The sequence below is a fragment of the Oncorhynchus nerka genome, linkage group LG22 (genome assembly GCF_034236695.1).
Source record: "Oncorhynchus nerka isolate Pitt River linkage group LG22, Oner_Uvic_2.0, whole genome shotgun sequence".
Classification (NCBI taxonomy): Eukaryota; Metazoa; Chordata; class Actinopteri; order Salmoniformes; family Salmonidae; genus Oncorhynchus; species Oncorhynchus nerka.
Window position 1 is genome coordinate 40809013 of NC_088417.1, and position 24684 is coordinate 40833696.

At 43.3% G+C, this 24684-nt stretch overlaps 2 protein-coding genes across 5 annotated transcripts in view; both read right to left on the reverse strand.

The window, feature by feature from the left end:
* Nucleotides 1–412: 412 nt before the first annotated feature.
* On the reverse strand, nucleotides 413–20933 carry esco1 (establishment of sister chromatid cohesion N-acetyltransferase 1). Of its 4 annotated transcripts, none has more exons than XM_029626866.2 (12): nucleotides 20827–20933; nucleotides 15361–20111; nucleotides 15074–15253; nucleotides 11449–11607; nucleotides 11177–11264; nucleotides 11006–11066; nucleotides 10801–10909; nucleotides 10385–10516; nucleotides 10095–10184; nucleotides 6493–6600; nucleotides 6110–6294; nucleotides 413–2132 (listed from the first exon to the last, which is right to left on the reverse strand). In XM_029626866.2, exons 2-12 carry the CDS (start codon nucleotides 18343–18345, stop codon nucleotides 1937–1939), a joined length of 4293 nt encoding a protein of 1430 aa, XP_029482726.2. In that variant the 5' UTR covers nucleotides 18346–20111; nucleotides 20827–20933; the 3' UTR covers nucleotides 413–1936. The 4 variants fall into 4 exon arrangements, with proteins under 4 accessions (XP_029482726.2, XP_029482724.2, XP_029482723.2 ...); XM_029626864.2 differs by having other exon boundaries at nucleotides 413–2105; nucleotides 6457–6600; XM_029626863.2 differs by having other exon boundaries at nucleotides 6457–6600.
* A 1825-nt stretch (nucleotides 20934–22758) lies between these two features.
* The window catches only part of LOC115105176 (vacuolar protein sorting-associated protein 41 homolog), a 28997-nt gene continuing 27071 nt past the window's right edge, over nucleotides 22759–24684 (reverse strand). The window contains 6 exon segments of the mRNA XM_029626867.2: nucleotides 22759–23365; nucleotides 23489–23568; nucleotides 23721–23765; nucleotides 23879–23978; nucleotides 24305–24441; nucleotides 24542–24682. Of these exon segments, the coding sequence (XP_029482727.1) occupies nucleotides 23285–23365; nucleotides 23489–23568; nucleotides 23721–23765; nucleotides 23879–23978; nucleotides 24305–24441; nucleotides 24542–24682 (584 nt within the window). The 3' untranslated portion in view covers nucleotides 22759–23284.

Consider the following 24684-nt stretch of genomic DNA (forward strand, 5'->3'; position numbering starts at 1 on the left):
CCCGGGCGCGAACCAGGGACCCTCTACACACATCAATAACAGTCACCCTCGAAGCATCGTTACCCATCGCTCCACAAAAGCCGCGGCCCTTGCAGAGCAAGGGGAACTACAACTTCAAGGTCTCAGAGCAGGTGACGTCACCGATTGAAACGCTATTTAGCTCGCACCACCGCTAACTAAGCTAGCCGTTTCACATCCGTTACAAATGCATCAACTTCATGGTAACATTGGGCTTTGTCTGTACTGGCCACCACTGGTACAAAGAAAATATGTTGGAATGTACTATGTCCACTAGGTGGTAGAATAAGCCTTCATCACCCAACCTATTCAATGTCGTGATATGTAACCATGAAGCTTAACTTGTGAAGGTTATCACATTATGAATGCTACATTCATGCTCAAAACACATCAATTCAACCAAAGCAGGGCAGGATAGTTTATTTTTAAATAACTATTTACATGACAGCTCTTTATAAATCAAAATGTGTTTTCTTACATGACCCACAATATTTCTAAAAGAAAATGTTTCAAAATGAAGGGCAATGTGATGAATAAATCATTGATACCAGAAAATGTATGACTCACAACCCTTTTTGATGGCTGAGCAACTGTCCCTTGGTTTGCTGTGATAATCACCTTTGACATGGATGGTGTTTTCAACTCCCTCAAAAAACAAATAACCCTGAGCTTAAAAGCCCTTTCAATGACATTTATATTATTCATATTACGTGATTTACTTTTAACTCTTAATGTCTTATCAATGAGGTCCTAAATGTGAATAAAACTTTCTGCCAATAGAAGAAATGGTCAATTATTAAAAATGGTGATTTCAGGGGGGAGGGGCCCTTCAAATAAGGGCAGTTTGGATGAGAACATTTGAGGGAGTCTACAGTACGATCAGTCTGTCAGTGAAATCTAACAGTCAGGTTGAGGTTTATGATTCATGGCAGGCACAAACATACACAGGCAGAAATGAGCGAATGCTCACTACCTTAGCAATTCACTTATATCACAGCTCACATTTAACATTTCTGCAGTTAGATATATTTCTGAGGCAACTTGGGTAAAGAGCCTTGACTAGAAGCACTACAGAAAAATGCCCCATACAGAAATCCAACCATTATTACCTCAGTTTTTCTTCCTGCTAGTCCATGCAACTTACTGCCTAAGGAGGATAACTATCCCAAATAGGACTCTGTGTTTTAATTATGGACATGATTAGGACACATGGCAACAAGACTGAGAACGATCATGAAATGAAGAAATTGGCGAGTGAAAACTTCACTCAACAGAATTAAACCACCACATTCTGATAAATTCTGTGAGAGTGACCTTAACAATAATGTACTCTGTATCACATAATGGAACGTCAGGTGGTCAACGCATCCCTTCATTAAAAGTAAAGAGATGATGAACATGGAAGTGTGTAAGAACAACACCTTGTGTACACATGACAACTCATCTTAATATTAGCAACTTCTAACAGTTTTTAAGATGCTCAACATGAATGAAAAGCATTATTAGAACAGGACAACATTGTTTTAGAACCGTTTGAGTAAAATTAAGTGGATCTTCAAAAACTATGAATTGTGAAATGCTCTGTTTTCTATTGCTGTCAAGCTTAATGCATGTAAACTCTTTAATACTGCCAATAAAAGCTTGTTTCTTATTTAAAAAACATAAATAAAAATATTATTTGTCTCAAAATACTATGCAGGGATTAAAGGGAGATTTTAAATCTTTTAAACAACACCTTGTTGTTTTCAACCTGAGATTAAAAACCAAGAGTTCCCCTCAGAAGAGTCAGTACAGTAGTCTTTGAGTCTAAACGTTCAGTCTAAAAGAGCCACAATGTGCTTGTGACAGGATGTCCACGACAAGATTGGTTGGTGAGGAGTCGCTGGGCCTCAACAAAAATCCACCTTGATGCGATTGGTTACACCAAATTAGGACTTGGTTGGTCTGAACGAGTTCCACTGACAAAGTTATAAACCAGGAACTGCGAGGTGCCACAGTAGTGTGTAGCAAAGAGCTTCCCGTCGGGCGTGGGGTCGGAGAAAGCGATCTCCTCCTTGCTCAAGTAGGAGCCGTAGATGAAGTTGTTCCTGTGGGAGGGCAATGACAGAAGAAAACTACATACTTCAATTATATATACACCCCTTGACTTTCTCAAAACAAAATTGTGTTACAGCCTACATTTTAAATGGATTCATTTCAGATTGCGTCACTGGCCTATACACAATACTCCATAATGTCAAAGTGGAATTATATGTTTTTAATCTTTTTTTTTAATTACTAAAAAGTGTAAAGCTGTAATTTCTTGAGTCAATAAGTATTCAACCCCTTTGTTATGGCAAGCCTAAATCAGTTGGGAGAAAACATTTGCTTAACAAGTCACATAAGTTGCATGGACTCACTCTGAGTGCAATAATAGCGTTCAACATGATTTTTTAAATGACTACCTCATCTCTGTACCCCACACATGCAATTATCTGTAAGGTCCCTCAGTTGAGCAGTGAATTTTAAAAACTGATTAAACCAAAGACCAGGGAGGTTTTCCAATGTCTCGCAAAGAAGAGAGCCTATTGGTAGATGGGTACAAATAAAAGCGGACACTGAATATCCCTTTGAGCATGGTGAAGTTATTACTTACACTGGATAGTGTATCAATACACCCATTCACTACAAAGATACAAGTGTCCTTCCTAACTCAGTTGCCCGGAGAAGAAGGAAACCGCTCAGGGATTTCACCATGAGACCAATGGTGACTTTAAAACAGTTAAGAGTTTAATGGCTGAAAAAGAAGCATGTACAGAATAAAAATATTCCAAAAACATGCATCTTGTTTGCAATTAAGGCACTAAAGTAAAAATTCAAAAATGTGGCAAAGAAATTAACTGTCCTGAATACAAAGCGTTATGTTTGGGGCAAATCCAACAACATCGCTGAGTACCACCCTACATATTTTTCCAGGCACAGTGGTGGCTTCATCATGTTATGGGTATGCTTGTTGTCGGCAAGGACTAGGGAGTTTGTTAGGCTAAAAAGAAACAGAATAGAGCTAAGCACAGGCAAAAACCTTGTTCAGTTGGCTGGGAGACAAATGCACCTTTCAGCAGGACAATAACCTAAAACAATTTGACAGAGGTTAAAGCATTTTTAAAAGAATGTGCAAATATTGTACAACCCAGGTACAACCCAGGTATGCAAAGCTCTTAGAGACATACCCAAAACTCACAACTCAAGCTGATTCTAATTTGTATTGACTCAGGGGTGTGAATAGTTATGTTAATGAGATATTTCGTTTTCACCTTGTCATTATGGGGTATTGTGTGAAAGAAAATCAGACTAACAGGAAAATGTGGAATAAGTCAAGGGGTATGAATACTTTCTGAAGGCACTGATATATATATAGTACATACATACATAACACACATATTTTAGATTTTAAACAGTTGGAAACAGAGGGGGAGATGCAAGTGGGAGTACAGTGGGAAGGGTGAACATGGGGATTGGACCGGATTGAACCAGTCTCCGGTGGGGAGCAGTATATACACTGAGTGTACAAAACATTAAGGACATCTGCTCTTTCCATGACAGACTGACCAGGGGAAAGCTTTGATCCTTTATTGATGTCACTTGTTAAAGCCACTTCAATACGTGTAGATGAAGGGGAGGAAGCAGGTTAAATAACGATTTTTAAGCCTTGAGACATGGATTGTGTATGTGAGCCATTCAGAGGGTGAATGGGTAAGACAAAAGATGTACAGTGCTTTCGGAAAGTATTCAGACCCCTTGGCTTTTTCCACATTTTGTTACATTACAGCCTTATTCTAAAATTGATTCAGTTGTTTTTTCTTCTCATCAATCGACACACAATACCCCATAATGACAAAGCAAAAACAGGGTTTTAGACATTTTTGCAAATGTATTAAAAATAAACTGAAATATATTTACACAAGTATTCAGACCCTTTAAATCAGTACTTTGTTAAAGAACCTTTGGCAGTGATTACAGCCTCAAGTCTTCTTAGGAATGACGCTACAAGCTTGGCACACCTGTATTTGGAGAGTTTCTCCCATTCGTCTCTGCAGATCCTCTCAAGCCCTGTCAGGTTGGATGGGGAGCATCACTGTACAGCTATTTTTAAGTCTCTCCAGAGATGTTTGATCGGGTTTAGGTCCGGGCTCTGGCTGGGCCACTCATGGAAATTCAGAAACTTGTCCCAAATCCACTCCTGCGTTGTCTTGGCTGTGTGCTTTGGGTATTGTCCTTTTGGAAGATGAACCTTCGCCCCAGTCTGAGATGTTGAGTGCTCTGGAGTAGGTTTTCATCTTGGATCTCTGTACTTTGCGCCGTTCATCTTTCCCTCAATCCTGACTAGTCTCCCAATCTCTGCCGCTAAAAAACATCCCCACAGCATGATACTGCCACCACCATGCTTCACCGTAGGGATGGTGCCAGGTTTCCTCCAGACTTGACACTTGGCAATTTTACTGAGGAGTGGCTTCCGTCTGACCACTCCACCATAAAGGCCTGATTGGTGGAGTGCTGCAGAAATGGTTGTCCTTCTGGAAGGTTCTCCCATCTCCACAGAGGAATTCTGGAGCTCTTTCAGAGTTGGTCACCTCTCTGACCAAGGCCCTTCTCCCCCAATTGCTCTAGGAAGAGACTTGGTGCATCCATTTAAGAATGATGGAGGCCACTGTGTTCTTGGGGATCTTCAATGCTGCAGACATTTTTTGGTACCCTTCCCCAGATCTGTGCCTCGACACAATCCTGTCTCGGGGGACCACAGACAATTCCTTCGACCTCATGGCTTGGTTTTTGCTCAGACATGCACTGTCAACTGTGGGACCTTCTATAGACAGGTGTGTGCCTTTCCAAATCATGTCCTATCAATTGAATTTACCACAGGTAGACTCCAAATCAAGTTGTAGAAACATCAAGGATGATAAATGAAAACAGGATGCACCTGAGCTAAATTTCGAGGCTCATAAGCAAAGAGTCTGAATACTTATGTAAATTAAGGTATCTTTTTTTTATTTTTTATAAATTAGCAAACATTTCTAAAAACCTATTTTTGCGTTGTCATGATGTGGTATTGTGTGTAGATTAATGAGGGGAAAAACATTTATGTAATACATTTTAGAATAAGTCTGTAATATATCAAAATGTGGAAAAATGTGGTCTGAATACTTTCCGAATGCACTGTGTGTGCCTTTGAACGGGGCTTGCTACTATGTGCCAGGTGCACCGGTTTGTTACAAGAACTCCAACGCTGCTGGGTTTTTCACACTCAACATTTTCCCGAATGGTCCACCACCCAAAGGACATCCAGCCAACTTGGCACAACTGCGGGAAGCATTGGAGTCAACATGGGCCAGCATCCCTATGGAACCTTGTAGTCCATAACCTGACGAATTGAAGCTGTTCTGAGGGCAAAAGGGAGTGCAACTCAACATGAGGAATGTGTTCCTATGTTTTGTACACTCAGTGTATGTGACTGAATCAGGGGGCATTAAGGCGTCAGCATGCTTCTGTTAGGCTGGCACCTAGCTGAACTTACTCCCTTAAAATAACTTTTCTTGAAAAATGAGGAACAAAAGTGGCAATAGTACTGTTTGTCCATTTTGGGACGCCGCAGCCATTATACACTTCCTCAAAATAGTCAGAATTAACTCAAGAAATCTGTCATTCATTTTGACATTTTTGCAGAGGAGCTCTTAGATGTAAAATTGCGTGACTAACTAAGATGATCGGTGCAGTATTTCTCAATGACAAATTGTCCATGAAAATGAGTCGTCTCTTGTTGAATGACAAAGACTTTATTGAAGAACACCTAGTCTTGACCAATCACCAACAAAGGGATGTAGCCTTTGGCTGCCGACTTCGGCTTGCCTTGAGAATTTTTTTTTGTGCACGAACAGCAAAAAAAAAAAACGTACCGAAGTCCAGAACAAACAAAATGCCACAAAATATGCAAACACTCTTCCGAACTGTTTCGGCTGGGAAGCATGCAGACGCCTTTACCCACTCCCCACGGAGCAAATGATGTTGATTTTTCTACCCCCTTCGATTCATGCCCAAGTAAGACTGAAGGACTGACCTGAGACACTCGATCATGCGTGAGGCGATGCCCCTCCGTCTCATCATGCTGAAGACCCAGATGCGGCTGATGCCACAGAGGGCTGGCTCTGGGTTGGTGGAACAGCACCAGGCTCTCTGACGCTCAAACATCATTTTCTCTCCCTCTGAGCCCTCGGGCACCGCTTCCTCAATGACCCTGTAGCCCTGCACACGCACATACAATCACATACATGCAACAACAGCGAATACATCGTCACAATAAAGTCTCTTGACTTTGCATCTCAACCACCCTCCCAACAAACACACACATTCACCCTCCCAACAAACACACACATTCCCAGCTTTAACCCACACAGTCTTTCTCACCTCCTGAATGTGCTCAGCGATAAGGCAACCAGCTACCTTCTTGTCATTGGAGATAAACAGGAAGGTTTTAGTCTGGGAGGGACACTTGGTCTCAACCTGCTGGAAGCCCAGGTCATTGTCCACCATCTCTCGAATCTCCTCAACCTGACAAACCACCAATAAACAGGCTGTGTAAGACTTCTTTGCAGGGTCGTATTCATTAGTGCAATACCTTTTGCAACAGAAAAACAGTGTTTCTTATCCCTCCCTGTTACGGTCAGTTTTCATTCTGTTTGATGGCTAGTGAATATGACCCTGGACTACAAGACAATTCAACTGTAGTGATGTACAGAGGTTATTGGCACCCTTGATAAATATGAACAAAAAAATACTGTATAAAATAAGCAATACAAACACAGATATATTGTAGGCTAAAAAAAAAATCTAATAATAATAAGACAATTATATTATTTTACATTACTACAACTGCTCAGAGAAATACATTTTGTTTAACCCATTACACTCACAGCACCCGTCATCCCATGTACGGGTTGAAAATGGCAGATTTTGTAATTGATAAGCCCTAAATGGGAAAACAGTGGATATAAAGTAACATGCTATACATGGCATCAGAGCTCAGCTTGTCCGCTTCACAACGCTGGGGTTTGACTGACAGAAGTTAAACTTGAGCACTGTGCATGATAAGATGCCAAGATGTGTTGTCTAAGTGAGGGAAATCCTGTAAATCTAGATTGGTCTGTGTTCTGAAAGATGAGGTGTTGAGGATTATAATAATAGATACCGCTTTATTGTCATACAAGCGAACCACCCACCCACGAGTTAAAATGTGCACTTCACATTTCGATATTTGAAAACTCGTAATTTACAGTATCAACGTTTCATATTCGGCATGTTAAATCCACAGTTACAAAGTGTTCAAAGCCGTGGATAGTAGGGGTGCCGAGGGTGCTACGGCACCCCCTGATAGATAAACGGCATTGGCACTTGGATTGGAACCGGTGCTATGAAAATAAGGCTCTTTGGCCACGCACACCAGTGGTGGGTTTGGCATTGAAAAACAGAAGCATATGCAGAAAAGTACCTAATATCTACAGTAAAATATGATGGTGGATCTTTGATGTTATGGGGCTATTTTGCTTCCACTGGTCCTGGGGCCGTTGAAGCTAGGGGGCACAATTTTTATTTTTGGAAAAATAACGTTCCCAAAGTAAACTGCCTATTTCTCAGGACCAGATGCTAGAATATGCATATAATTGACAGCTTAGGATAGAAAACTCTAAAGTTTCCAAAACTGTAAAAATATTGTCTGTGAGTATAACAGAACTGATATTGCAGGCGAAATCCGGAGAAAAATCCAATCAGGAAGTGGCCCGTCTTTCTATGCATCCTTATCGCCCATTGAAAGGGATATCAACCAGATTCCTTTTTCTGTGGCTTCCCTAAGGTGTCTACAGCCTTTAGTTTCAGGCCTTTACTTTGAAGAATGAGCGTAATTGCATTGCGTAAGTGGTCCGTTGTTGGCTGTCAGTGTGATTTTTGCGCTAAACAGAGAGGTAGCCATTTTTCCTCCCGGTCCTAGTGAAAAGCCAACTGTCCCGGTTGATATATTATCGAATAGATATTTGAAAAACACCTTGAGGATTGATTATAAAAAACGTTTGCCATGTTTCTGTTGATATTATGGATATAATTTGGAATTCTTGTCTGCGTTGTCGTGACCGCTATTTCCGGTGGATTCCTAGGCATAACGCATCAAACTAACGGAGGTATTTGGATATAAAAAATATCTTTATGGAACAAAAGGAACATTTGCTGTCTAACTAGGAGTCTCGTGAGTGAAAACATCCGAAGCTCAAAGGTAAACGATTCATTTGATTGCTTTTCTGATTTTCGTGACCAAGTTACCTGCCGCTAGGTGTACATAATGTTTTGCTAGTATATTGATAAACTTACACAAACGCTTGTATTGTTTCGCTGTAAAGCATAATTTCAAAATCTGAGACGACAGGGTGATTAACAAAAGGCTAAGCTGTGTTGCGCTATATTTCACTGGTGATTTCATGAATATGAATATTTTCTAGTAAGATTATTTGTAAGATTAAGATTATTTGACCGTTGTGCTATGCTATTTAGCGTAGTTGATGACAATTATCCCAGATCCGGGGAGGGGGGGTGGTTCCAAGAGGTTAAGGACAACGGCATCATGAACTTTACCAAGTAACAGGACATTTTAGCCAAAAACCTGGTTGCCTCTGCCAGGAGGCGGAATCTTGGCCGCAAGTGGATTTTCCAGGAAGACAATAAGCACTGATCAAAATCCACAAAGAAACAGTTAATTTACCACAAAAATCTACATTTTGCAATGGCCATCTCAGTCTACGGACTCGAACCCCATTGAAAACCTGTGGTTTGAATTGAAGAGGGCAGTCCATAAGCACAGACAAAGGATATCAAGGATCTGGAAAGATTCTATACGGAGGAATGGTCTAAGATCCACAAGTTGCTCCCAATCTCAAAAAAACATTTGAGAAAAAGGCTTTGTCGTTATCCTCGCAAGGGGAGGGTGCTAGAGTACTGAAAAACAGGGGTGCCAATCAATGTTCCCTCTAAGCTCCCCTGGGACTGCCTTGCAGAAGAAATATCAGCCCACGCAAAGCAGCACAAGATTGAACTTCAATTTTCTAGTTTTCCCTGTTAGTTAACAGTATCAGTATTTCCCTTCACTGTGGGAATTGTGATCGAATCAACAGAATATCAGCCACTTTCAATGCAACATTCCGAAACAAAAACTATGCAATAGATTTTGTTGTGGGCAGAACGCATCCGAGTAGGATTCTATTGCATTGACAGGGCAGACTCAGGCCCTACACAGACTATGTGCGCCATAACCAATTAGAGCTGCATTAGGCCTTTATGCAAATAGACCTTTGCCATTCACTTTGAACTGGACTGTGTTTACAGCATGAGCGGTCGTGAGTAGATGCACTTGTTTTGAGATCAAAGCGAGAGCTACATGTACTGTAGTGACGTGTGTACATTTGTACATTTGTTCATATCCTTTGCTAGTTAGTTATTAGCCCAGTTATAAACTATTTGCAGTCAGCAATGGGGGAGTGATTGCTTCCTACAAGAGCACAAAATGGGTGCATTTCTTTGAAAAGTGAGGGGCAGTGTTGTATTTTGAAAAAACACTTGAATAAGCTAACTAGACAATAGGTGTAGAGGGTATCATACTTTTCCTGATTCTCTAATAATGGTATGGGAATAATGATGCATTTTATTTTGGGAAGTGTTTGTTTTTATTACTTGTTAAACAAAGTCTCTTTCTCTGTGCAATTGTATTAATGTAAAATAATACAATTGTCCAATTTCCTTTTAGCATACCATATAAGCTCAGTATTATTGTATTATTTATTTTATAGTATTTTTTGCTCATCTTTATCAAGGGTGACAATAATTATGGACCCCACTGTATATCAGGGGTTTACAAACTCTCGACATATGTAGTGGTGTGTATCAGGGGGATTTAAAGTACACAGTAGTTTAGAGTAATAATGCCCCTTTTTTTATATCGTATTACAGTCAACGTTTTTACCATATGTGATTATATGTACATTTGGAGCCTGAAGCACACATACCTTCTTCAGTGCATATTTGGGGTCATCTGGAAGGACAAGAATGATCTTGCCATCGGGGTACTCCCCCAAAATCCTCTCCTTCTTCCACCCCTGTGGACGGTATGACAAATCAGTGGTTTATAGGTTGAGAGATGTGTGTGCCTGTGAGAGATGTTTGAGTCAGAGGGGACGAGTTGGCACACATAGTCTGCGTCCCAAACAGCTCCCCATTTCCTATATACAGTAGTGCGTTACTTTTGACCAGAGTCTTATGGGACACATTCATGCTGTGGGATACAGCTCATTCTCACCACATATCTGACAGCACTGGTGAACTGGTTGTGGAAGAGTAAATGCTGGGATTCATCCTCTGGGTTGGCAGCGGAATACAGCATCCCACACACACTGCAGGTTACTGGGCCAAAGTGCTTCTGCCCTGCATCCTAGGAAGTGACACGCACAGACTCTAGGTCAGTTCTGACTTACGTTAAAATAGATTATATCTAAATGTAGAACTTACTAGCCTGAGTGCCAGTCTGTGCAATCATGCCAACTCCTTGTCATGCCAAACCTTTGGCCTGACAATGACAGCAAGTAAGAGCACAAACAGATCTGGGACCAAGCTAGGAACATGCATAGTCTTTGAATAACACCACTGTGTTACAAAAGAGAACTCAAAGTACAGTAATACAGTGGGCAGTATTCGGCGAAGGACTGAAACACTCACAATAATGGCTTGATTTCCATCTTTGTCGTTCTCCTTTAGTTTCTTGATTTCTTTCTGCAGACTTTCGCCAGAGAGGGGACTGCTATTACCTGCTGATTGAACCACCCCACTGCCATGGAAACACAGACATTGTTCGGATTGCTCCGGAAAATTGTTTTTGTGCAGAAAACTATTTGGTCATTGTAATTTGAGTGTAAATTCTTACGAGTCAACGGCATTCTCTGTTGTTGTCTTGTCCTCTGGGGATGCGGGTTTAATCTCAGTAACTGATAAGTAGGAGACATTCTATAAGAAGCATGTTACACAATGTATGATATGACAATGTGTTATAACACTGTTCAAACGGTCATTTGGATGTTATCAAACATGAGAATACCAGCAGGCTTTTCTTCACACTGCTCTTTGTCAACACAATCTCTTGGGGGCTCTTCAGAGGGAGGGGAGGACACTGGTGCTATGGAATCCTGTGGAAAGACAAGAGGTTAAGGGGGATACATTTTGGCGACCAATTCATTTTTACCATAAAAACGGCTTCTAATGCGTCACTGAATTTCCATGTACAGTTATTGAATGGGATTTTAATATAATTTCTAAAACAAATACCATTCTTACATGCTAATAAAGGAATAAAAGTTCCAAGGATGTTACCTCATCTTCGCCAGTTTTGGCCGTAAGTGGTGCTTCTGCTTTCTGCTCCGTTTTGGGGGAAGATATAGGTACCACCGCTGCCTTCTGTACACTGGGTCTAGGCGTGTCTGCCTTGCGTACGGTAGGTACTACTGCATTCTGTACAGTAAGTTTGCAGTCCTGTGGAAGGAGGGGAGAAAAAGACAGTTACAGTACCACACAAGACAATATTTAACAAATGATAAGGATGTGTTTAAGAGCGTTGCTAGTGCTACACTCTAGCAGGTCGTGGGTTCAAATCCAACAGGGACACACAAAAAATAATGCATGGTCGCTTTCAATGTCTGACAGCATAAAAACAAGTAAAATATCAACCAAGAAAGTTACCTCAATTAGCATAACAACCAAGAAAGGTATTTCAAGTAGCATAGTTCTATAGTTGCCATTGTGCCCTAATAGCAACCTAAGCATACAGCTACTGCAAATGTGTACATAGTTTTTTTTTTAGGTGTTTTCAATTGATAATTTTAAAAAATATATATCAGCTCTTTTGTTTTTGATAAGAGTATTTATTGCATATATCTGGTGTTTTTAAACTACAGATTAGCAGGTTAACACTTTTTTTGTCATGACTAGCAAGTTAAAGTGCATCTGGACACAGTACCAGCTTTTTTGGTTTCACCTGGCTGCCAATTCCAAAATCTCCTCAAACCAGAAGTGGACGGTTGGGTATGGGGGCTAGCAACCCCATCCCGTAAAACCTTTTGAGGTATAGAAACAGCAACAAATGACAGTCCTACAACTGGATGAAAAGATCCCCCAGACTTGTATGACCGCCATCAGTTTAAGCCTACGGGAAACTGCTGAGTGAAGATGGGAGCACTGAACACCAAATACAAACTGCACGTTGGCTTATGGAATGTTCAAACAAAGTTGGACTCCGGGAAAGCTGGCACAGGTTACCAACGAAGTGAGGAGATACAAGCTACAGATCCTGGGAGTGAGTGAAGCCAGGTGGACTAGCTCTGGTTCCACGAGAACCAGCACTGGAGAACCAGTACGACACTCTGGATGGGAGGACGGACAACATCGGGAAGGTGTCGCCATCATCCTACAAAAAGGGGTAGAGAAAACAAATGGAAAGGAAACCAACGGCAAGTTGAGAAGCTCACTGAGGGACATCAAGGTGCGAAAGGGGGCAGATGTCGCCTGCGGCCACCATCTTCTGACTGCCGACATCGATCTAAAGCTGAAACATTCAAGACCACTGACAAAAAGGGACAAGATTTGACGTTGGCATGCTGAGGTACCAAACCGTCAAGAAAACCTTCATAATGCAAGTTCGCAACAAGTATCAAGCCCTTTCAAACAACGCAGAAGAAAAAGATGAGGCGGCGACTGAGGAAAATAGACAGGAAGTGGGGGGAAAGTGGTTAGAGCTTACAGTTAAAGCAGCAGGAAAACCATAGGCCACAGAAGGCAACGCGAGGAATGGATCACCCCAGAAACATGGGAAGTGTTTCCAAATCAAAAGGCTAAAACTAGAATTGGAGGAGCAGTACAGAAAAATCTACACAAGCCAAAAGGCCAGTAAAGAAGAAACAAAAGGGCCTACCTGTAAAAGCAGCAGCAAGCAACCAGCGAGGAAAATCCCTAACCTAATATGTGGCAGAAAATTCAAGTCAAATACTCAAATCAAAAAGGCAAGCAAGGCAATCTCCTGACGACGGAAAATGAACAGGAAGCAAAATGGACGGAACATTTCAGAGGTCTCAACAGAGAACCCCAGGTGGATCCAATTACCACACAACACCTGAAGCTGCTCTAGAAGATCTAAACATAAACACCAACCAAAGAAGAAATAATCACCATCATCAAGTCACTAAATGAGAAAGCTACAGTTCCTGATAACCTCAATGCAGAGCTGTTCAAAATCGATCCAGTAGTGGCTGCAAACATCCTTTCACTTTTCACTGATATCTGGCTGAAGGGAAAGATACCTTCAGACCCAGGGGGTCATCATACGGGTACCAAAGGGCACTTTTCGATTGCAACAACTGGAGGGGCAACGCACCTTTATCTGTTCCCCGCGAGACCTTTTGCAAAATGATCGTACAACGGATGTCTTCAGCTGTAGACAAAGTGCTTAGGAACAAACGAGGGAGGGAGGAAGGAGCTGTACAGGCCAGATCTTTGCCCTCAGCAACATCATTGAGCAATGTAGTGAGTGGCAACAAACTCAACAATTTGATTGACTTCCAGAAGGCCTATGGAAGATCTTACGAACTTATGGAATCCCCCCCGATGTTGTTAAACATCATAAAACAGTTCTACAGCAACTTTCTCATCCTCTGTGGTAACATGAGTGAACATGAGTTCGTCAAGGTTGTGTGAGGTCAGCCTTACTCTTCAACCTGACAATAGATTGGGTCATGTGGCGAACCACAGAAGATCAGGCAAGAGGAATATAATGGACCTGGTTCTCTATTTATTACACACACACACACACACACACACACGAGAAAACTGTCCAGTCGTTTGGCCAGCAAGTCAGCCTGGTTATCAACTGCAGCAAGACAAAGGTCATGTCCATCAACACAGCAAAATCAGTCAAAATCAAGGAACAGGATCTGGAGTTAGAACCACAGTTTTAGTTACCTTGGGAGCACCATGTGTCATGATGGAGGCACCAGCAAAGACATCTGCACCAGAATCAATAAAGCAATCTTTATGAAGTTCAATAACGTCTGGAAATCCGGACAACACAAATACAAAACTCAAAATATTGCAGAGCTGTGTACTGGCAACTCTCCTTTATGGTTCAGATTGCTGGAAAATGACAGAAGCAGATCTGGAAAAACAATCTACCTTCCACACAACTTCATGAACATCTTCTGGCCAAACACAATAGCAAACACCAACCTCCTTATATAAACAAAGCAGGAAGCCATAGCTGCCATAATCAAGAGACACCGCTGGAGTACATGAGAAAGAGTACAGACTCTTATCCCAAGAATAGCAGTCCATTGGACTCCAAAGGACAGATGTAAGAGGGGGAGGCCCAAGACAACGTGGCGGAGAACAATCGAGACCGAGCTTCAACTACATCAGCAGAGCTGGGACACAGTGGAGAAGGCGGCTAGAGACAGACAGAAATGGAGTGCCTTTGTTACTGCCCTATGCGCTAGCCGGAGCTATGGGGATGAGTGAGTGAGTGAGAGTGGCTGCCAATTATTGATCTTCTTAGAACATCATTTGAGGAGTCGCCTGAAGTGTGAGAGGAATGGGAGAGCTAGTAATACATCTCAGGCAGAAGACTCGTAATGAGGACGACTGGCTATTATACTGAACTGTGTGTGATGAGATTTATTGTTCCCAGAGCATCACCTAAGTGGCTATAAGAGTCAGGCTGGTACCCAGTTTTTCCCTATACAATATCATCAGCAGACTCCATCCTCTACCATCCTCTGAACAGCTCTCTCCGCTCAAGCTATTAAAGTGTCCCTCCTCTCCATCTTTGGAGGATGCAGCTTTCAAAGACTTGGCCTCTATTGGTTGACCCGTCATGATATATTGCTTGTATGTACATCAAAGCACTATAGAAATGTAAATAATACATTTGTATTATCATAACTAAGAAACTTACCTCATGTTTACCATTTTTGGACATAGGGGTTGGTATCTCTACGGCCTTCTGTACAGTTGGTACTGTATTCTGCGCGGTAGGTCCTACTGTTTTCTGTGTGATATGTCCTGTTTTCGGCGTGGTAGGTCCTACTGTTTTCTGACCCCTGTTTTCTGGCTTCTGCACGGTAGATTTTGAGTCCTGTGGAAGGAGAAATTAAGAGGGTAAGAATTAATTTCAATACCATTTTTGACCCAAAAACTCATCCTTGCATTTTATCATTTGAGATCAATGTTTAAGAAACTAACTTCATGTTTGCCATTTTCGGACACTGGTGTAGGTCTCCCTGCTTCCCTCTGAATGGTGGTAGGTCTCCCTGCTTCCCTCTGAATGGTGGTAGGTCTCCCTGCTTCCCTCTGAATGGTGGTAGGTCTCCCTGCTGCCCTCTGAATGGTGGTAGGTCTCCCTGCTGCCCTCTGAATGGTGGTAGGTGTCACTGCTGCCCTCTGAATGGTGGTAGGTGTCACTGCTGCCCTCTGAATGGTGGTAGGTGTCACTGCTGCCCTCTGAATGGTGGTAGGTGTCACTGCTGCCCTCTGAATGGTGGTAGGTGTCACTGCTGCCCTCTGAATGGTGGTAGGTGTCACTGCTGCCCTCTGAATGGTGGTAGGTGTCACTGCTGCCCTCTGAATGGTGGTAGGTGTCACTGCTGCCCTCTGAATGGTGGTAGGTGTCACTGCTGCCCTCTGAATGGTGGTAGGTGTCACTGCTGCCCTCTGAATGGTGGTAGGTGTCACTGCTGCCCTCTGAATGGTGGTAGGTGTCACTGCTGCCCTCTGAATGGTGGTAGGTGTCACTGCTGCCCTCTGAATGGTGGTAGGTGTCACTGCTGCCCTCTGAATGGTGGTAGGTGTCACTGCTGCCCTCTGAATGGTGGTAGGTGTCACTGCTGCCCTCTGAATGGTGGTAGGTGTCACTGCTGTCCTCTGAATGGTGGTAGGTGTCACTGCTGTCCTCTGAATGGTGGTAGGTGTCACTGCTGCCCTCTGAATGGTGGTAGGTGTAGTTCTCCCTGCTGCCCTCTGAATGGTACTAGGTGTCGGTCTCACTGCTGCCCTCTGAACGGCTGTAGGTTTAACTGCTGCCCTCTGAATAGTAGTAGCTGTAGGTCTCACTGCTGCCTTCTGCACTGTGGGTTTTGGCTCGTCATCACATTCAAAGTCATCAAAGGAGTACTTGGGCCTGGATTTGTAAGGCTTATACTCCACCACAGGCTTGGCCTTCTGAGCTTTCAGCCCGTTGGGCATCGGCGGGGGTTCTGCTGGAAGCGTCCTCTTTCTCAGGGTGGGTCCCTTACTGGGGGTCACTTTGGGGGGCTCAACTTTTGGGGGCTCAACTTTTGGGGGCTCAACTTTTGGGGTCACTTCTTGACTGGTTGGGGAGAGTGCAGCTACTGTGGGTGCTGCTGGACTGACTGAGGGGGGCGGGGGGGTGGTCACTTGGACAGGTGCTGCTGCTCGAGGGGAAGGTTTAGTCTCAGTCTCTGGAATCATCTTCTGATCGGACTTGAGCTTCTTCACCATGGTCCAGGACATATTCTTCTCCCGCTGCAGTTCCACCTGCCGCAGCCTCTGGAACCTGGTAAGCTTCTTCTTCTCGTGGATTTTGAGGGGTACCGTCACTTGGCTGATGAAGAAACGCCTCCGAGGTGGCTCTGGAGCTGGGGGCTTGGCTGGAGCAGGCTCCTCAGCGGAGGGTTCTACTGCTGGAGACGGTTCCTCGGGCCGGGCAGGAGTAGGAGGTATCGGAACAGTCTCAGCCTGTGTGACAGGCAGTGTGCATTCTGGCTCCTTGCTGGGTTCAGCCTTAATTGTTACAACCTGCTCCTCCTCCTCCTTCGTCTTTATTAACATTGTGTCAGTGGCGATATCATCTGCTATTTCTTCACATAGGGCTAGGAGGTTGAGCTGCCTGCTCGCTTTTTTGGAGGCAGCTGCCTTTTGCTCAGCTAGCGCTGCTAGTCGGGCTTTGGTCCGGGCCTGAGGGTTCATCTGCTGTTTCTTGGGTTTTTCCAGGCTACCCTGTGTTTTTTTAGTAGCTTCCTTCTTCCCACTATTTGTGCTGTCTTGGTTAGAGGAACTTGTGCCTTTCTTTTCAATACCATCTTCACTTTTATCCACACTGCACTCTTCTTTAGACCCTTTGGTTAGCTCAAGTGTCTTCTCTGGCCTCTCAGAGTTGTCTATGATTTCCAGATCACTATCCACCTCATCTCCATTCTCTCCCACCACCTCCACAACACAGTGGCCGATCTCCATATCCTCGACAATAATCGGAGTCTCCAGGTCTAAAGTACACTCAATGCTCTCCGTTACACCAAAGTCACAGTCTTTTTTAGTGATTTCTAAAGAATCCTCTACTCCCAGAAACTCTTTGACATTTGAGCGCATCGTATGAGACAGGGGATGTTTGCAAAGACTGGAATCCTTTAGAGCACTGAAAAGCACCTCTAAGGGTGGAGACTTTATTTTAGCACCCGACTTTGTTCCTAAACTTTCCCTAAGTTCATCTGTACGGGTGGTCATGGAATCTTCCTGGACTTCCTGTGTCTCACTGCTCTGCAGCACCTGCTCTGAGACAGAGACAATGTCTGAAGTCTCCTCAGAGGATAGTTCTACAGATGGAGCAGAATTTACTTCGATATCAAGCTTGGTGTCTACACTCTCACTTACTTGATCTGCATGGGTTGGCGCGGAATCTCCCTGCATCTCACTGCTCTGCGTCACATGTTCAGGTGCAAGTTCTGAACACTTGGTCTCTACACTCTCACTAACTTCAAATGTATGGGTCTCCTCAGAGGATGCTTCTAAAGGTGGCAGGGACATTATTTCTGCATCACGCGTGCAATCTAAAAGTTCACGTACTTCATCTGTTGGGGTGGTCATGGAATCTTCCTGCACCTTCTCTATTTCAATGTATATCTGATTCACCTGTTCAGGATTCACCTGTTCAGGGACAGGGTCTGAAGCCTCCTCTGAATATACTTCTATAGATGGAGGAGGCTTTAGATTTGCATCAAGCTTGGTGTCTACACTCTCAGTAGGGGAGGTCATAGAATCCTCGGTAACTTCATATGTAGGGGTGGTCATGGAATCCTCGGTAACTTCATATATAGGGGTGGTCATGGAATCCTCGGTAACTTCATATGTAGGGGTGGTCATGGAATCCTCGGTAACTTCATATGTAGGGGTGGTCATGGAATCCTCGGTAACTTCATATGTAGGGGTGGTCATGGGATCCTCCCTGCATCTGCCTCGTGTCACTGCTCTCCTTCACCTGTTCATGGACAGGGTCTGAAGCCTTCTCTGAAGATGCTTGAGTTTTCAGCTTCACATCTATTGACTCTGTGATTCCCGTCCTGTCATTTCCCTCACTTTCACATTCAGAATCACTACTGCTACTATATGCTACTAAGCCGATGGCTGGAGGAGACAATATTTTTGCACCGACCTTAGTCTCTAAATGTTCATTAACTTTATCTGTATGGGTGGTCATGGAATTTTCCTGCATTTCCCGTGTCTCCGTGCTCTGTTTTAGTAGTTCAGGTATGGGTTCTGCAGACTTTTTATAGGCATCCATCTTGCTCGCTACACTCTCACTAACTTGATATGTAGGGATGGTCACGGAATCATTCTGCTCCTCATGTTTCTCTCTACTCTGGTTCACCTGCTTATGGATGGGGTCTGAAGCTTTCTCAGGGGAAGCTGGAGGATACATGTGTGTGTCAGGCTCGGTGTTGACACACTCACTAAATTCATCTGTTGGGGTGGTCATGGAATTATTCTGGTTCACCTGCTTATGGATGGGGTCTGAAGCTTTCTCAGGGGACGCTGGAGGAGACATTTTTATGCCAGGCTCGGTGTTGACACTCTCACTAAATTCATCTGTTGGGGTGGTCATGGAATTATTCTGGTTCACCTGCTTATGGATGGGGTCTGAAGCTTTCTCAGGGGACGCTGGAGGAGACATTTTTATGCCAGGCTCGGTGTTGACACTCTCACTAAATTCATCTGTTGGGGTGGTCATGGAATTATTCTGGTTCACCTGCTTATGGATGGGGTCTGAAGCTTTCTCAGGGGATGCTGGAGGAGACATTTTTATGCCAGGCTCAGTGTTGACACTCTCACTAAATTCATCTGTTGGGGTGGTCATGGAATTATTCTGGTTCACCTGCTTATGGATGGGGTCTGAAGCTTTCTCAGGGGATGCTGGAGGAGACATTTTTATGCCAGGCTCAGTGTTGACACACTCACTAAATTCATCTGTTGGGGTGGTCATGGAATTATCCTGCACCTCATGCGTCTCACTGCTCCGCTTCATCTGTCCAGATTGTTCAGGTAAGGGTTCTGAAGACATTTGAGTTTCCATCTTCACATCTCTCTGGGTCTCTGGGCCTCTGGTGGACTCTCTGACTCTTTTCCTTTTATTTTCCTCAATTTCAGAATGACTACCATAAGACGCAGAGGGTATACCATAATTGTGATCCCTCTGCACAGGGTCTGAGAGCAATAATCCTTCATTCAGGTTAGACTGTGACCCTTTACGCTTACCTCGATCCCCATTAGAGTATTTTCTGATGCAATGTGGTTTATGAGTTCTGATAAGCTCCTCATCGGACTCTGTGGAAGCAGTTTTGAAGATCTTGGCTGGTCTTTTTAGGGTTCCTTTAGAGTTGGGATTCTTTGAGGAGGCACTTGTGGCTTTCAGCAGCTTGGCGTTCTTTACAGGTGGATTGAACTTGGTCCTAGTCCTGGCCTTTTGAGTTGATTTTGTCTTGGAGGAATGGCGGCTGGACCCTGCAGGTTTATTTCCCTCTTTTAGTTCTGCGGGGGGCTTTTTCTTATTCCTTCTCCGCAAAGGTGCTTCTCTTTGGGGGTTGCTTGACGTTGCAGAGGCTGGTGTCGTTTTGTTGGATGGCATGGCGACTTCATTCTGATCCTCCTTTCTTCTCTTCACTTGAGGAGCCTGAAAAGACTTGTGTCTTTTAGGGGCAGGCATTCTATAAAGAAAAAGGAAGGCAACATATGAATGTAGGCACGTGTTTGTTATCATAGTTCTTATTGAACATGTATAACAGTCAATCCCATTGAGGCTACAATAACCACTAAATGGGGTAAGTAAGCTGTATGTCAGTATTAAGTCATTGCTAACTATCAGAGTAAGCCAGCCAACGACAGAGATAGAGCTACCATGCAAATGCCCGTTAAATACTTACTCGAAGCATGGGATATATATGGTTATTGTTAAACTATTTTACTGTAGCCTAATAGCTAGTAATATAATTTGCGAGTTACCTAAGTAACAGCACGAAAACGAACTAGCCTGCAGTAATGAGCGCAACAGCTTAATACTGACTGACTGGTTAGACAGTTAGCTATGTTGTTAGCTAGCTGCAACAATGTAACAAGAACGCTACCTAGCTAGTTACTCCAATAACAAACTCCCATCCATTCACGATGCAGGATGACATTAGCACGTTAGTTGTTGTGGAATCGATTGCAAGCAAACCACTTTGCTTGCAGAAGATAAGACACTTGGGAATTACCGTTAAACGACTGCATAGCGTCGTTGCGAGTTAGCTAGCTCATGTTGGCTAGTTACAAATGCGCAAGAAGCAAAGTAAGATGCAAAACTAAATCACATCTCGTAAATTATTATGATACGTATTACTATAGTAAAACTATAAAATAATCACATTCGTCACTAAAACTCACTTTGCTGTTTTGTTTCCCAACAGCAGTTTTTTTTTCCTTTTCCTGTGAACCAAAAAAAGTACGGCACTTCCGGAGCCAAAATGCCGGAACTGAGGAGGCGGGGCTATGGTGAGTTAAGCGTTCCAAAATTTGACACATATGATGCATACACTTACAAAGTTTGTACTGACGCGATAAGCGATAGTTATTCTTCGATTTGGTTTAACGGCGGTTGGCATCCAATATATGTTGCATCACCGCCACCTACTGGACTGGAGTATAACACCCTTACGCTTTTGCTTTATGTTTTTTTTTTTTTTTTACCCTTTAACAAATACCCTAACATCTAACCCTACACTCACAAAAAAACACCACCATACTCCACTATTTAAATATATTTAGTCTGTCCTCAGGCCAATAACGGGACACCACCACTTAACACACCCTGTAACTCTTCTGACATCAAGTCTAGTACACCCAAATACCCCTCTGCAGCTATCACGACAACCTCAATTTTCTGTGACTTACGTTCCATCCCTGCAGTACTTCTGATAACTATTGCTATAAATGCAAAAAAATTCAATCTTACTGAAACATATCACTTGTTTGTTTATCCCTCTGTACTGGTATAACTCTACTACTCACACCACTCCTCTCCGGATCCCACTCCCTTGACCCACCTTCCTCTACTTTCTTCACTGCCTCAGCATACGACAACTTCTGCACTACTGTAACCCTGGAAACCTCAACCTGCCTCTCTCCCACCGGACATTTCCGGCTCCCCAGCCCCATAGGCATGCCTACAACAACATACCACTACTTTACCCAATGCTGCACATTGCTTTGTCTCATGCCCTTCTGCACACTTTTCACACCTAGGAACCCCCCTCCTACACACTGCTGCCACACGCCCATATGCTTGACACTTGTAACAACATAACGTATTCGGCACAAAAGCTTGTACGGGATAACTTATATATCCTAGCATCCCTTTGTCGGGCAAAGACTCAACATCAAAACTCAAAAGGACAGACAACGACTCTTCTATTTCACCATTCACGCCACCCTGTCTGCGTCGCACCAAACGACGAGCATCACAAACACCTGGAATCTTCCCCTTCAGTTGGTTAACTTTCACATTTACCCCTACTCCAGTAAATCACTCCTCTCAATGGCACCCTTTCCTTGAGAGAAAAAACAATGTCACTGCTACTGTCACAGACCAATCTTTATCCTGACCCTCGGATTCCAAAAACCTCACACCTACCACCTCCGATATTTCGCCCTCATTCACTTCCATGTCTCCTCCGGTCTTCAATACGGCGTATAGCTCGCTCTGCTTACACTTTCTACTATTCTTCTTTTAACAAATCATCTCCCTTTTTTTGCCATTATTAGCCAACTCAAGCTCACCCTCTTCCTCTCTCTTCCACCTCTTTCCCTCCATATTACAAGTATGTCTCTTTATGAGAATACTGCACTTCTGACATAAATCTGGTTCTTGCCCTCTCAAGGGACGCCATTTAACCGGCTGTCACAATCTCCGCACAATCAGTACGAACGCCTCAGGATTTAGCGCTCAACAATGCATCCCACTTGTAAAACAGCTGCTTCGTCTTTGTTTTTCTTTGTCAGTTTTCAGAGCACGACTGATCAAATCTAAGAGATACCCATGAAAAATGCTATAAGGGCTACTCATTTGACAAAGTCATTGGACAGATCTACAAGAAAAGGATATCCTACTAAAATATTGTTTGAAGATGGTGTAGACAAGGCCATGTTATCTAAGCAGAGTGTAGTCCTCAATAGAACAAGTGATACCTTCCAAGAAATGTAATGTCACTGAAGACCAAAAGTCTTGTCATTCTTGTAGAGAATTTGTAGGTCCATTACTAAATACAGTATATTATTTAATGAGCTACAGTGGAAATTAGAGATCACTTTTAACACACATTGAGATTTCAAAAGCCTTTTATTTGGAATCCTAAATTCATTGATCATTGAGGTTCAAAGCAAATTGCAAGAAGTGAATTAAGAGGAAATAGAGCAGCATTTCTTATTTTATTTTAGTAACAGTTAAAGGTAGACTCAACGAAATGAAGTGGCCACAGGCAGCATCACAAATATTGGAATGAGTGAGATGCAAGACTGTGCTCTCACACGGTCACACAGTTTCTGCGCATGTGCACGGGTTCGCGTCACACGATTACAGCCTTGTAGCCAGGGAGCCAAAACAGCAGAGAAGTACCTCGTACTTCAATGCTCTTAGTTGTTGCGGACATTGACCCACTATGCTGTTTACTTTCCGCCTCCATGTCATATCACGGAGTCTACCTTTAACATTACAACATATTATGCATTTGATACAACAGAGCATACTGTGACAGAGGAATAAGCTAAAATCTATCAACCCAGAGATTACCATTCACTCCAATTGGGGAAAGATGAAGTGATGGCATGGGAAGGTGAGCATTTCCTGTTACTTCTTCATCTCCAGTATTCCACTTCCTGGCCCTCTCCGCTTCGCACTGCAGATGTTGCAAAACTGGACCCCAGGAATCTGAAAGAAGAGAAAAGGCAAAAGCCATATTAGGCAGGAAATCTGCTGCTCTCATCTGAAAGTCCATACTCTATATGAAGTGAGGAAGAGAGGGGGATGAAAGGAGATTGGGTAGATACTTACCGTTCCAGGAGAAGGTAAACACTCCTTGTGGAACATGTGTCTGCAGTGGAAGACCACCACACTGAAGTTCTGGGCCATATCTACATCAAAGGAGCAAAACATGAACGCAGGTGTTTTGAATAGCTTCAAATTCAATGATGGTAAGAAGCATCCCAATTATAATACTAAAGTGTAGACACTATATATGAATATGCAACATTATACTGTCTAATGCTTAATAAGGTAAGCCCACCTGATGGTAATATTGAAGCGTGACAGGATTCACAGATGTTCTCTTCTGAAAAAGAAATCAACAATTCAAACAAACAATGAAACACATCAAAACGAATGCTTAACGAAGTCATTATGTTCCAACAGTTTGCACATCCACACACAAAAACAACTACCCACCATCCACCCTGACCCCTCTCATCTGAGTCCTATGCATCTTCTGGAGCAGTGACAGCGAGTCAGCCACCAAGATCTTCTTACAACCCTCCCGGAGCAAGATCTGAGAGACAGTGAAACAAAAACGTTTCAGAGGCAAGGCTGTTGTTACAGTGATATTCTAGGTACACTATGTGATGGCTGATGTTTTGACATATGATAATGATATATTTATCATATTTCATTGGAAATGTGTTTTTTGCATATGCCACTATCCCGAGACACCCTCAGAGTGGGGTCACGGACAGGGTCATCCATTATCAACGGCGACCCTGGAGTAATTAGGGGTAAGTGCATTGCTCAAGGGCACATATTTTTCACCATGTCGGGTCAGGGATTCGAACTAGTGACCTTTCGGATACTGGCCCAACGCTCTAACCGCTAGGCTACCTGCAGGTTGTAGTCTTGGAGGATCTTGACCAGTGAGTCTCTGAGGTTAGGAATCTCCATGCCCTCCTTTATGCGGTGGATGAGTAAAATGGGATCCACATGTGTCCCAATGTTATTGAGGAGACCAGTAATGAAGGCTTGAGAGAGGAAAAAGACAGAAACTTAAAATGACACCTGTGGAAACACTATGCAGTAGGCCTGATCATTTGAAAGTGCTTCTGTATTCACGTGACTTACGTGGCTTATCGATGGAATACGAGATGAGATCCTCCCACAGCTCAGCGTCATCCTGCTCCTTGGCAAACTCTATGGCCTTGTCCACATCCTCCAGTTCCTCCATGATCATCTGAAGAGCCCGTCTACAGTTCCCCATTCTGCCT

Excerpts from the sequence above, each read along its gene's own strand:
- esco1 (XM_029626863.2), bottom strand. The coding sequence starts at position 18,345 with ATGACCACCCCTACATATGAAGTTACCGAGGATTCCATGACCACCCCT. Across the intron at positions 11,067-11,176 it reads GTGTGAAGAAAAGCCTGCTG|TTACTGAGATTAAACCCGCA; the intron begins GTATTCTCATGT and ends CCTACTTATCAG. Across the intron at positions 10,910-11,005 it reads ACAGAGAATGCCGTTGACTC|TGGGGTGGTTCAATCAGCAG; the intron begins GTAAGAATTTAC and ends TTTCCATGGCAG.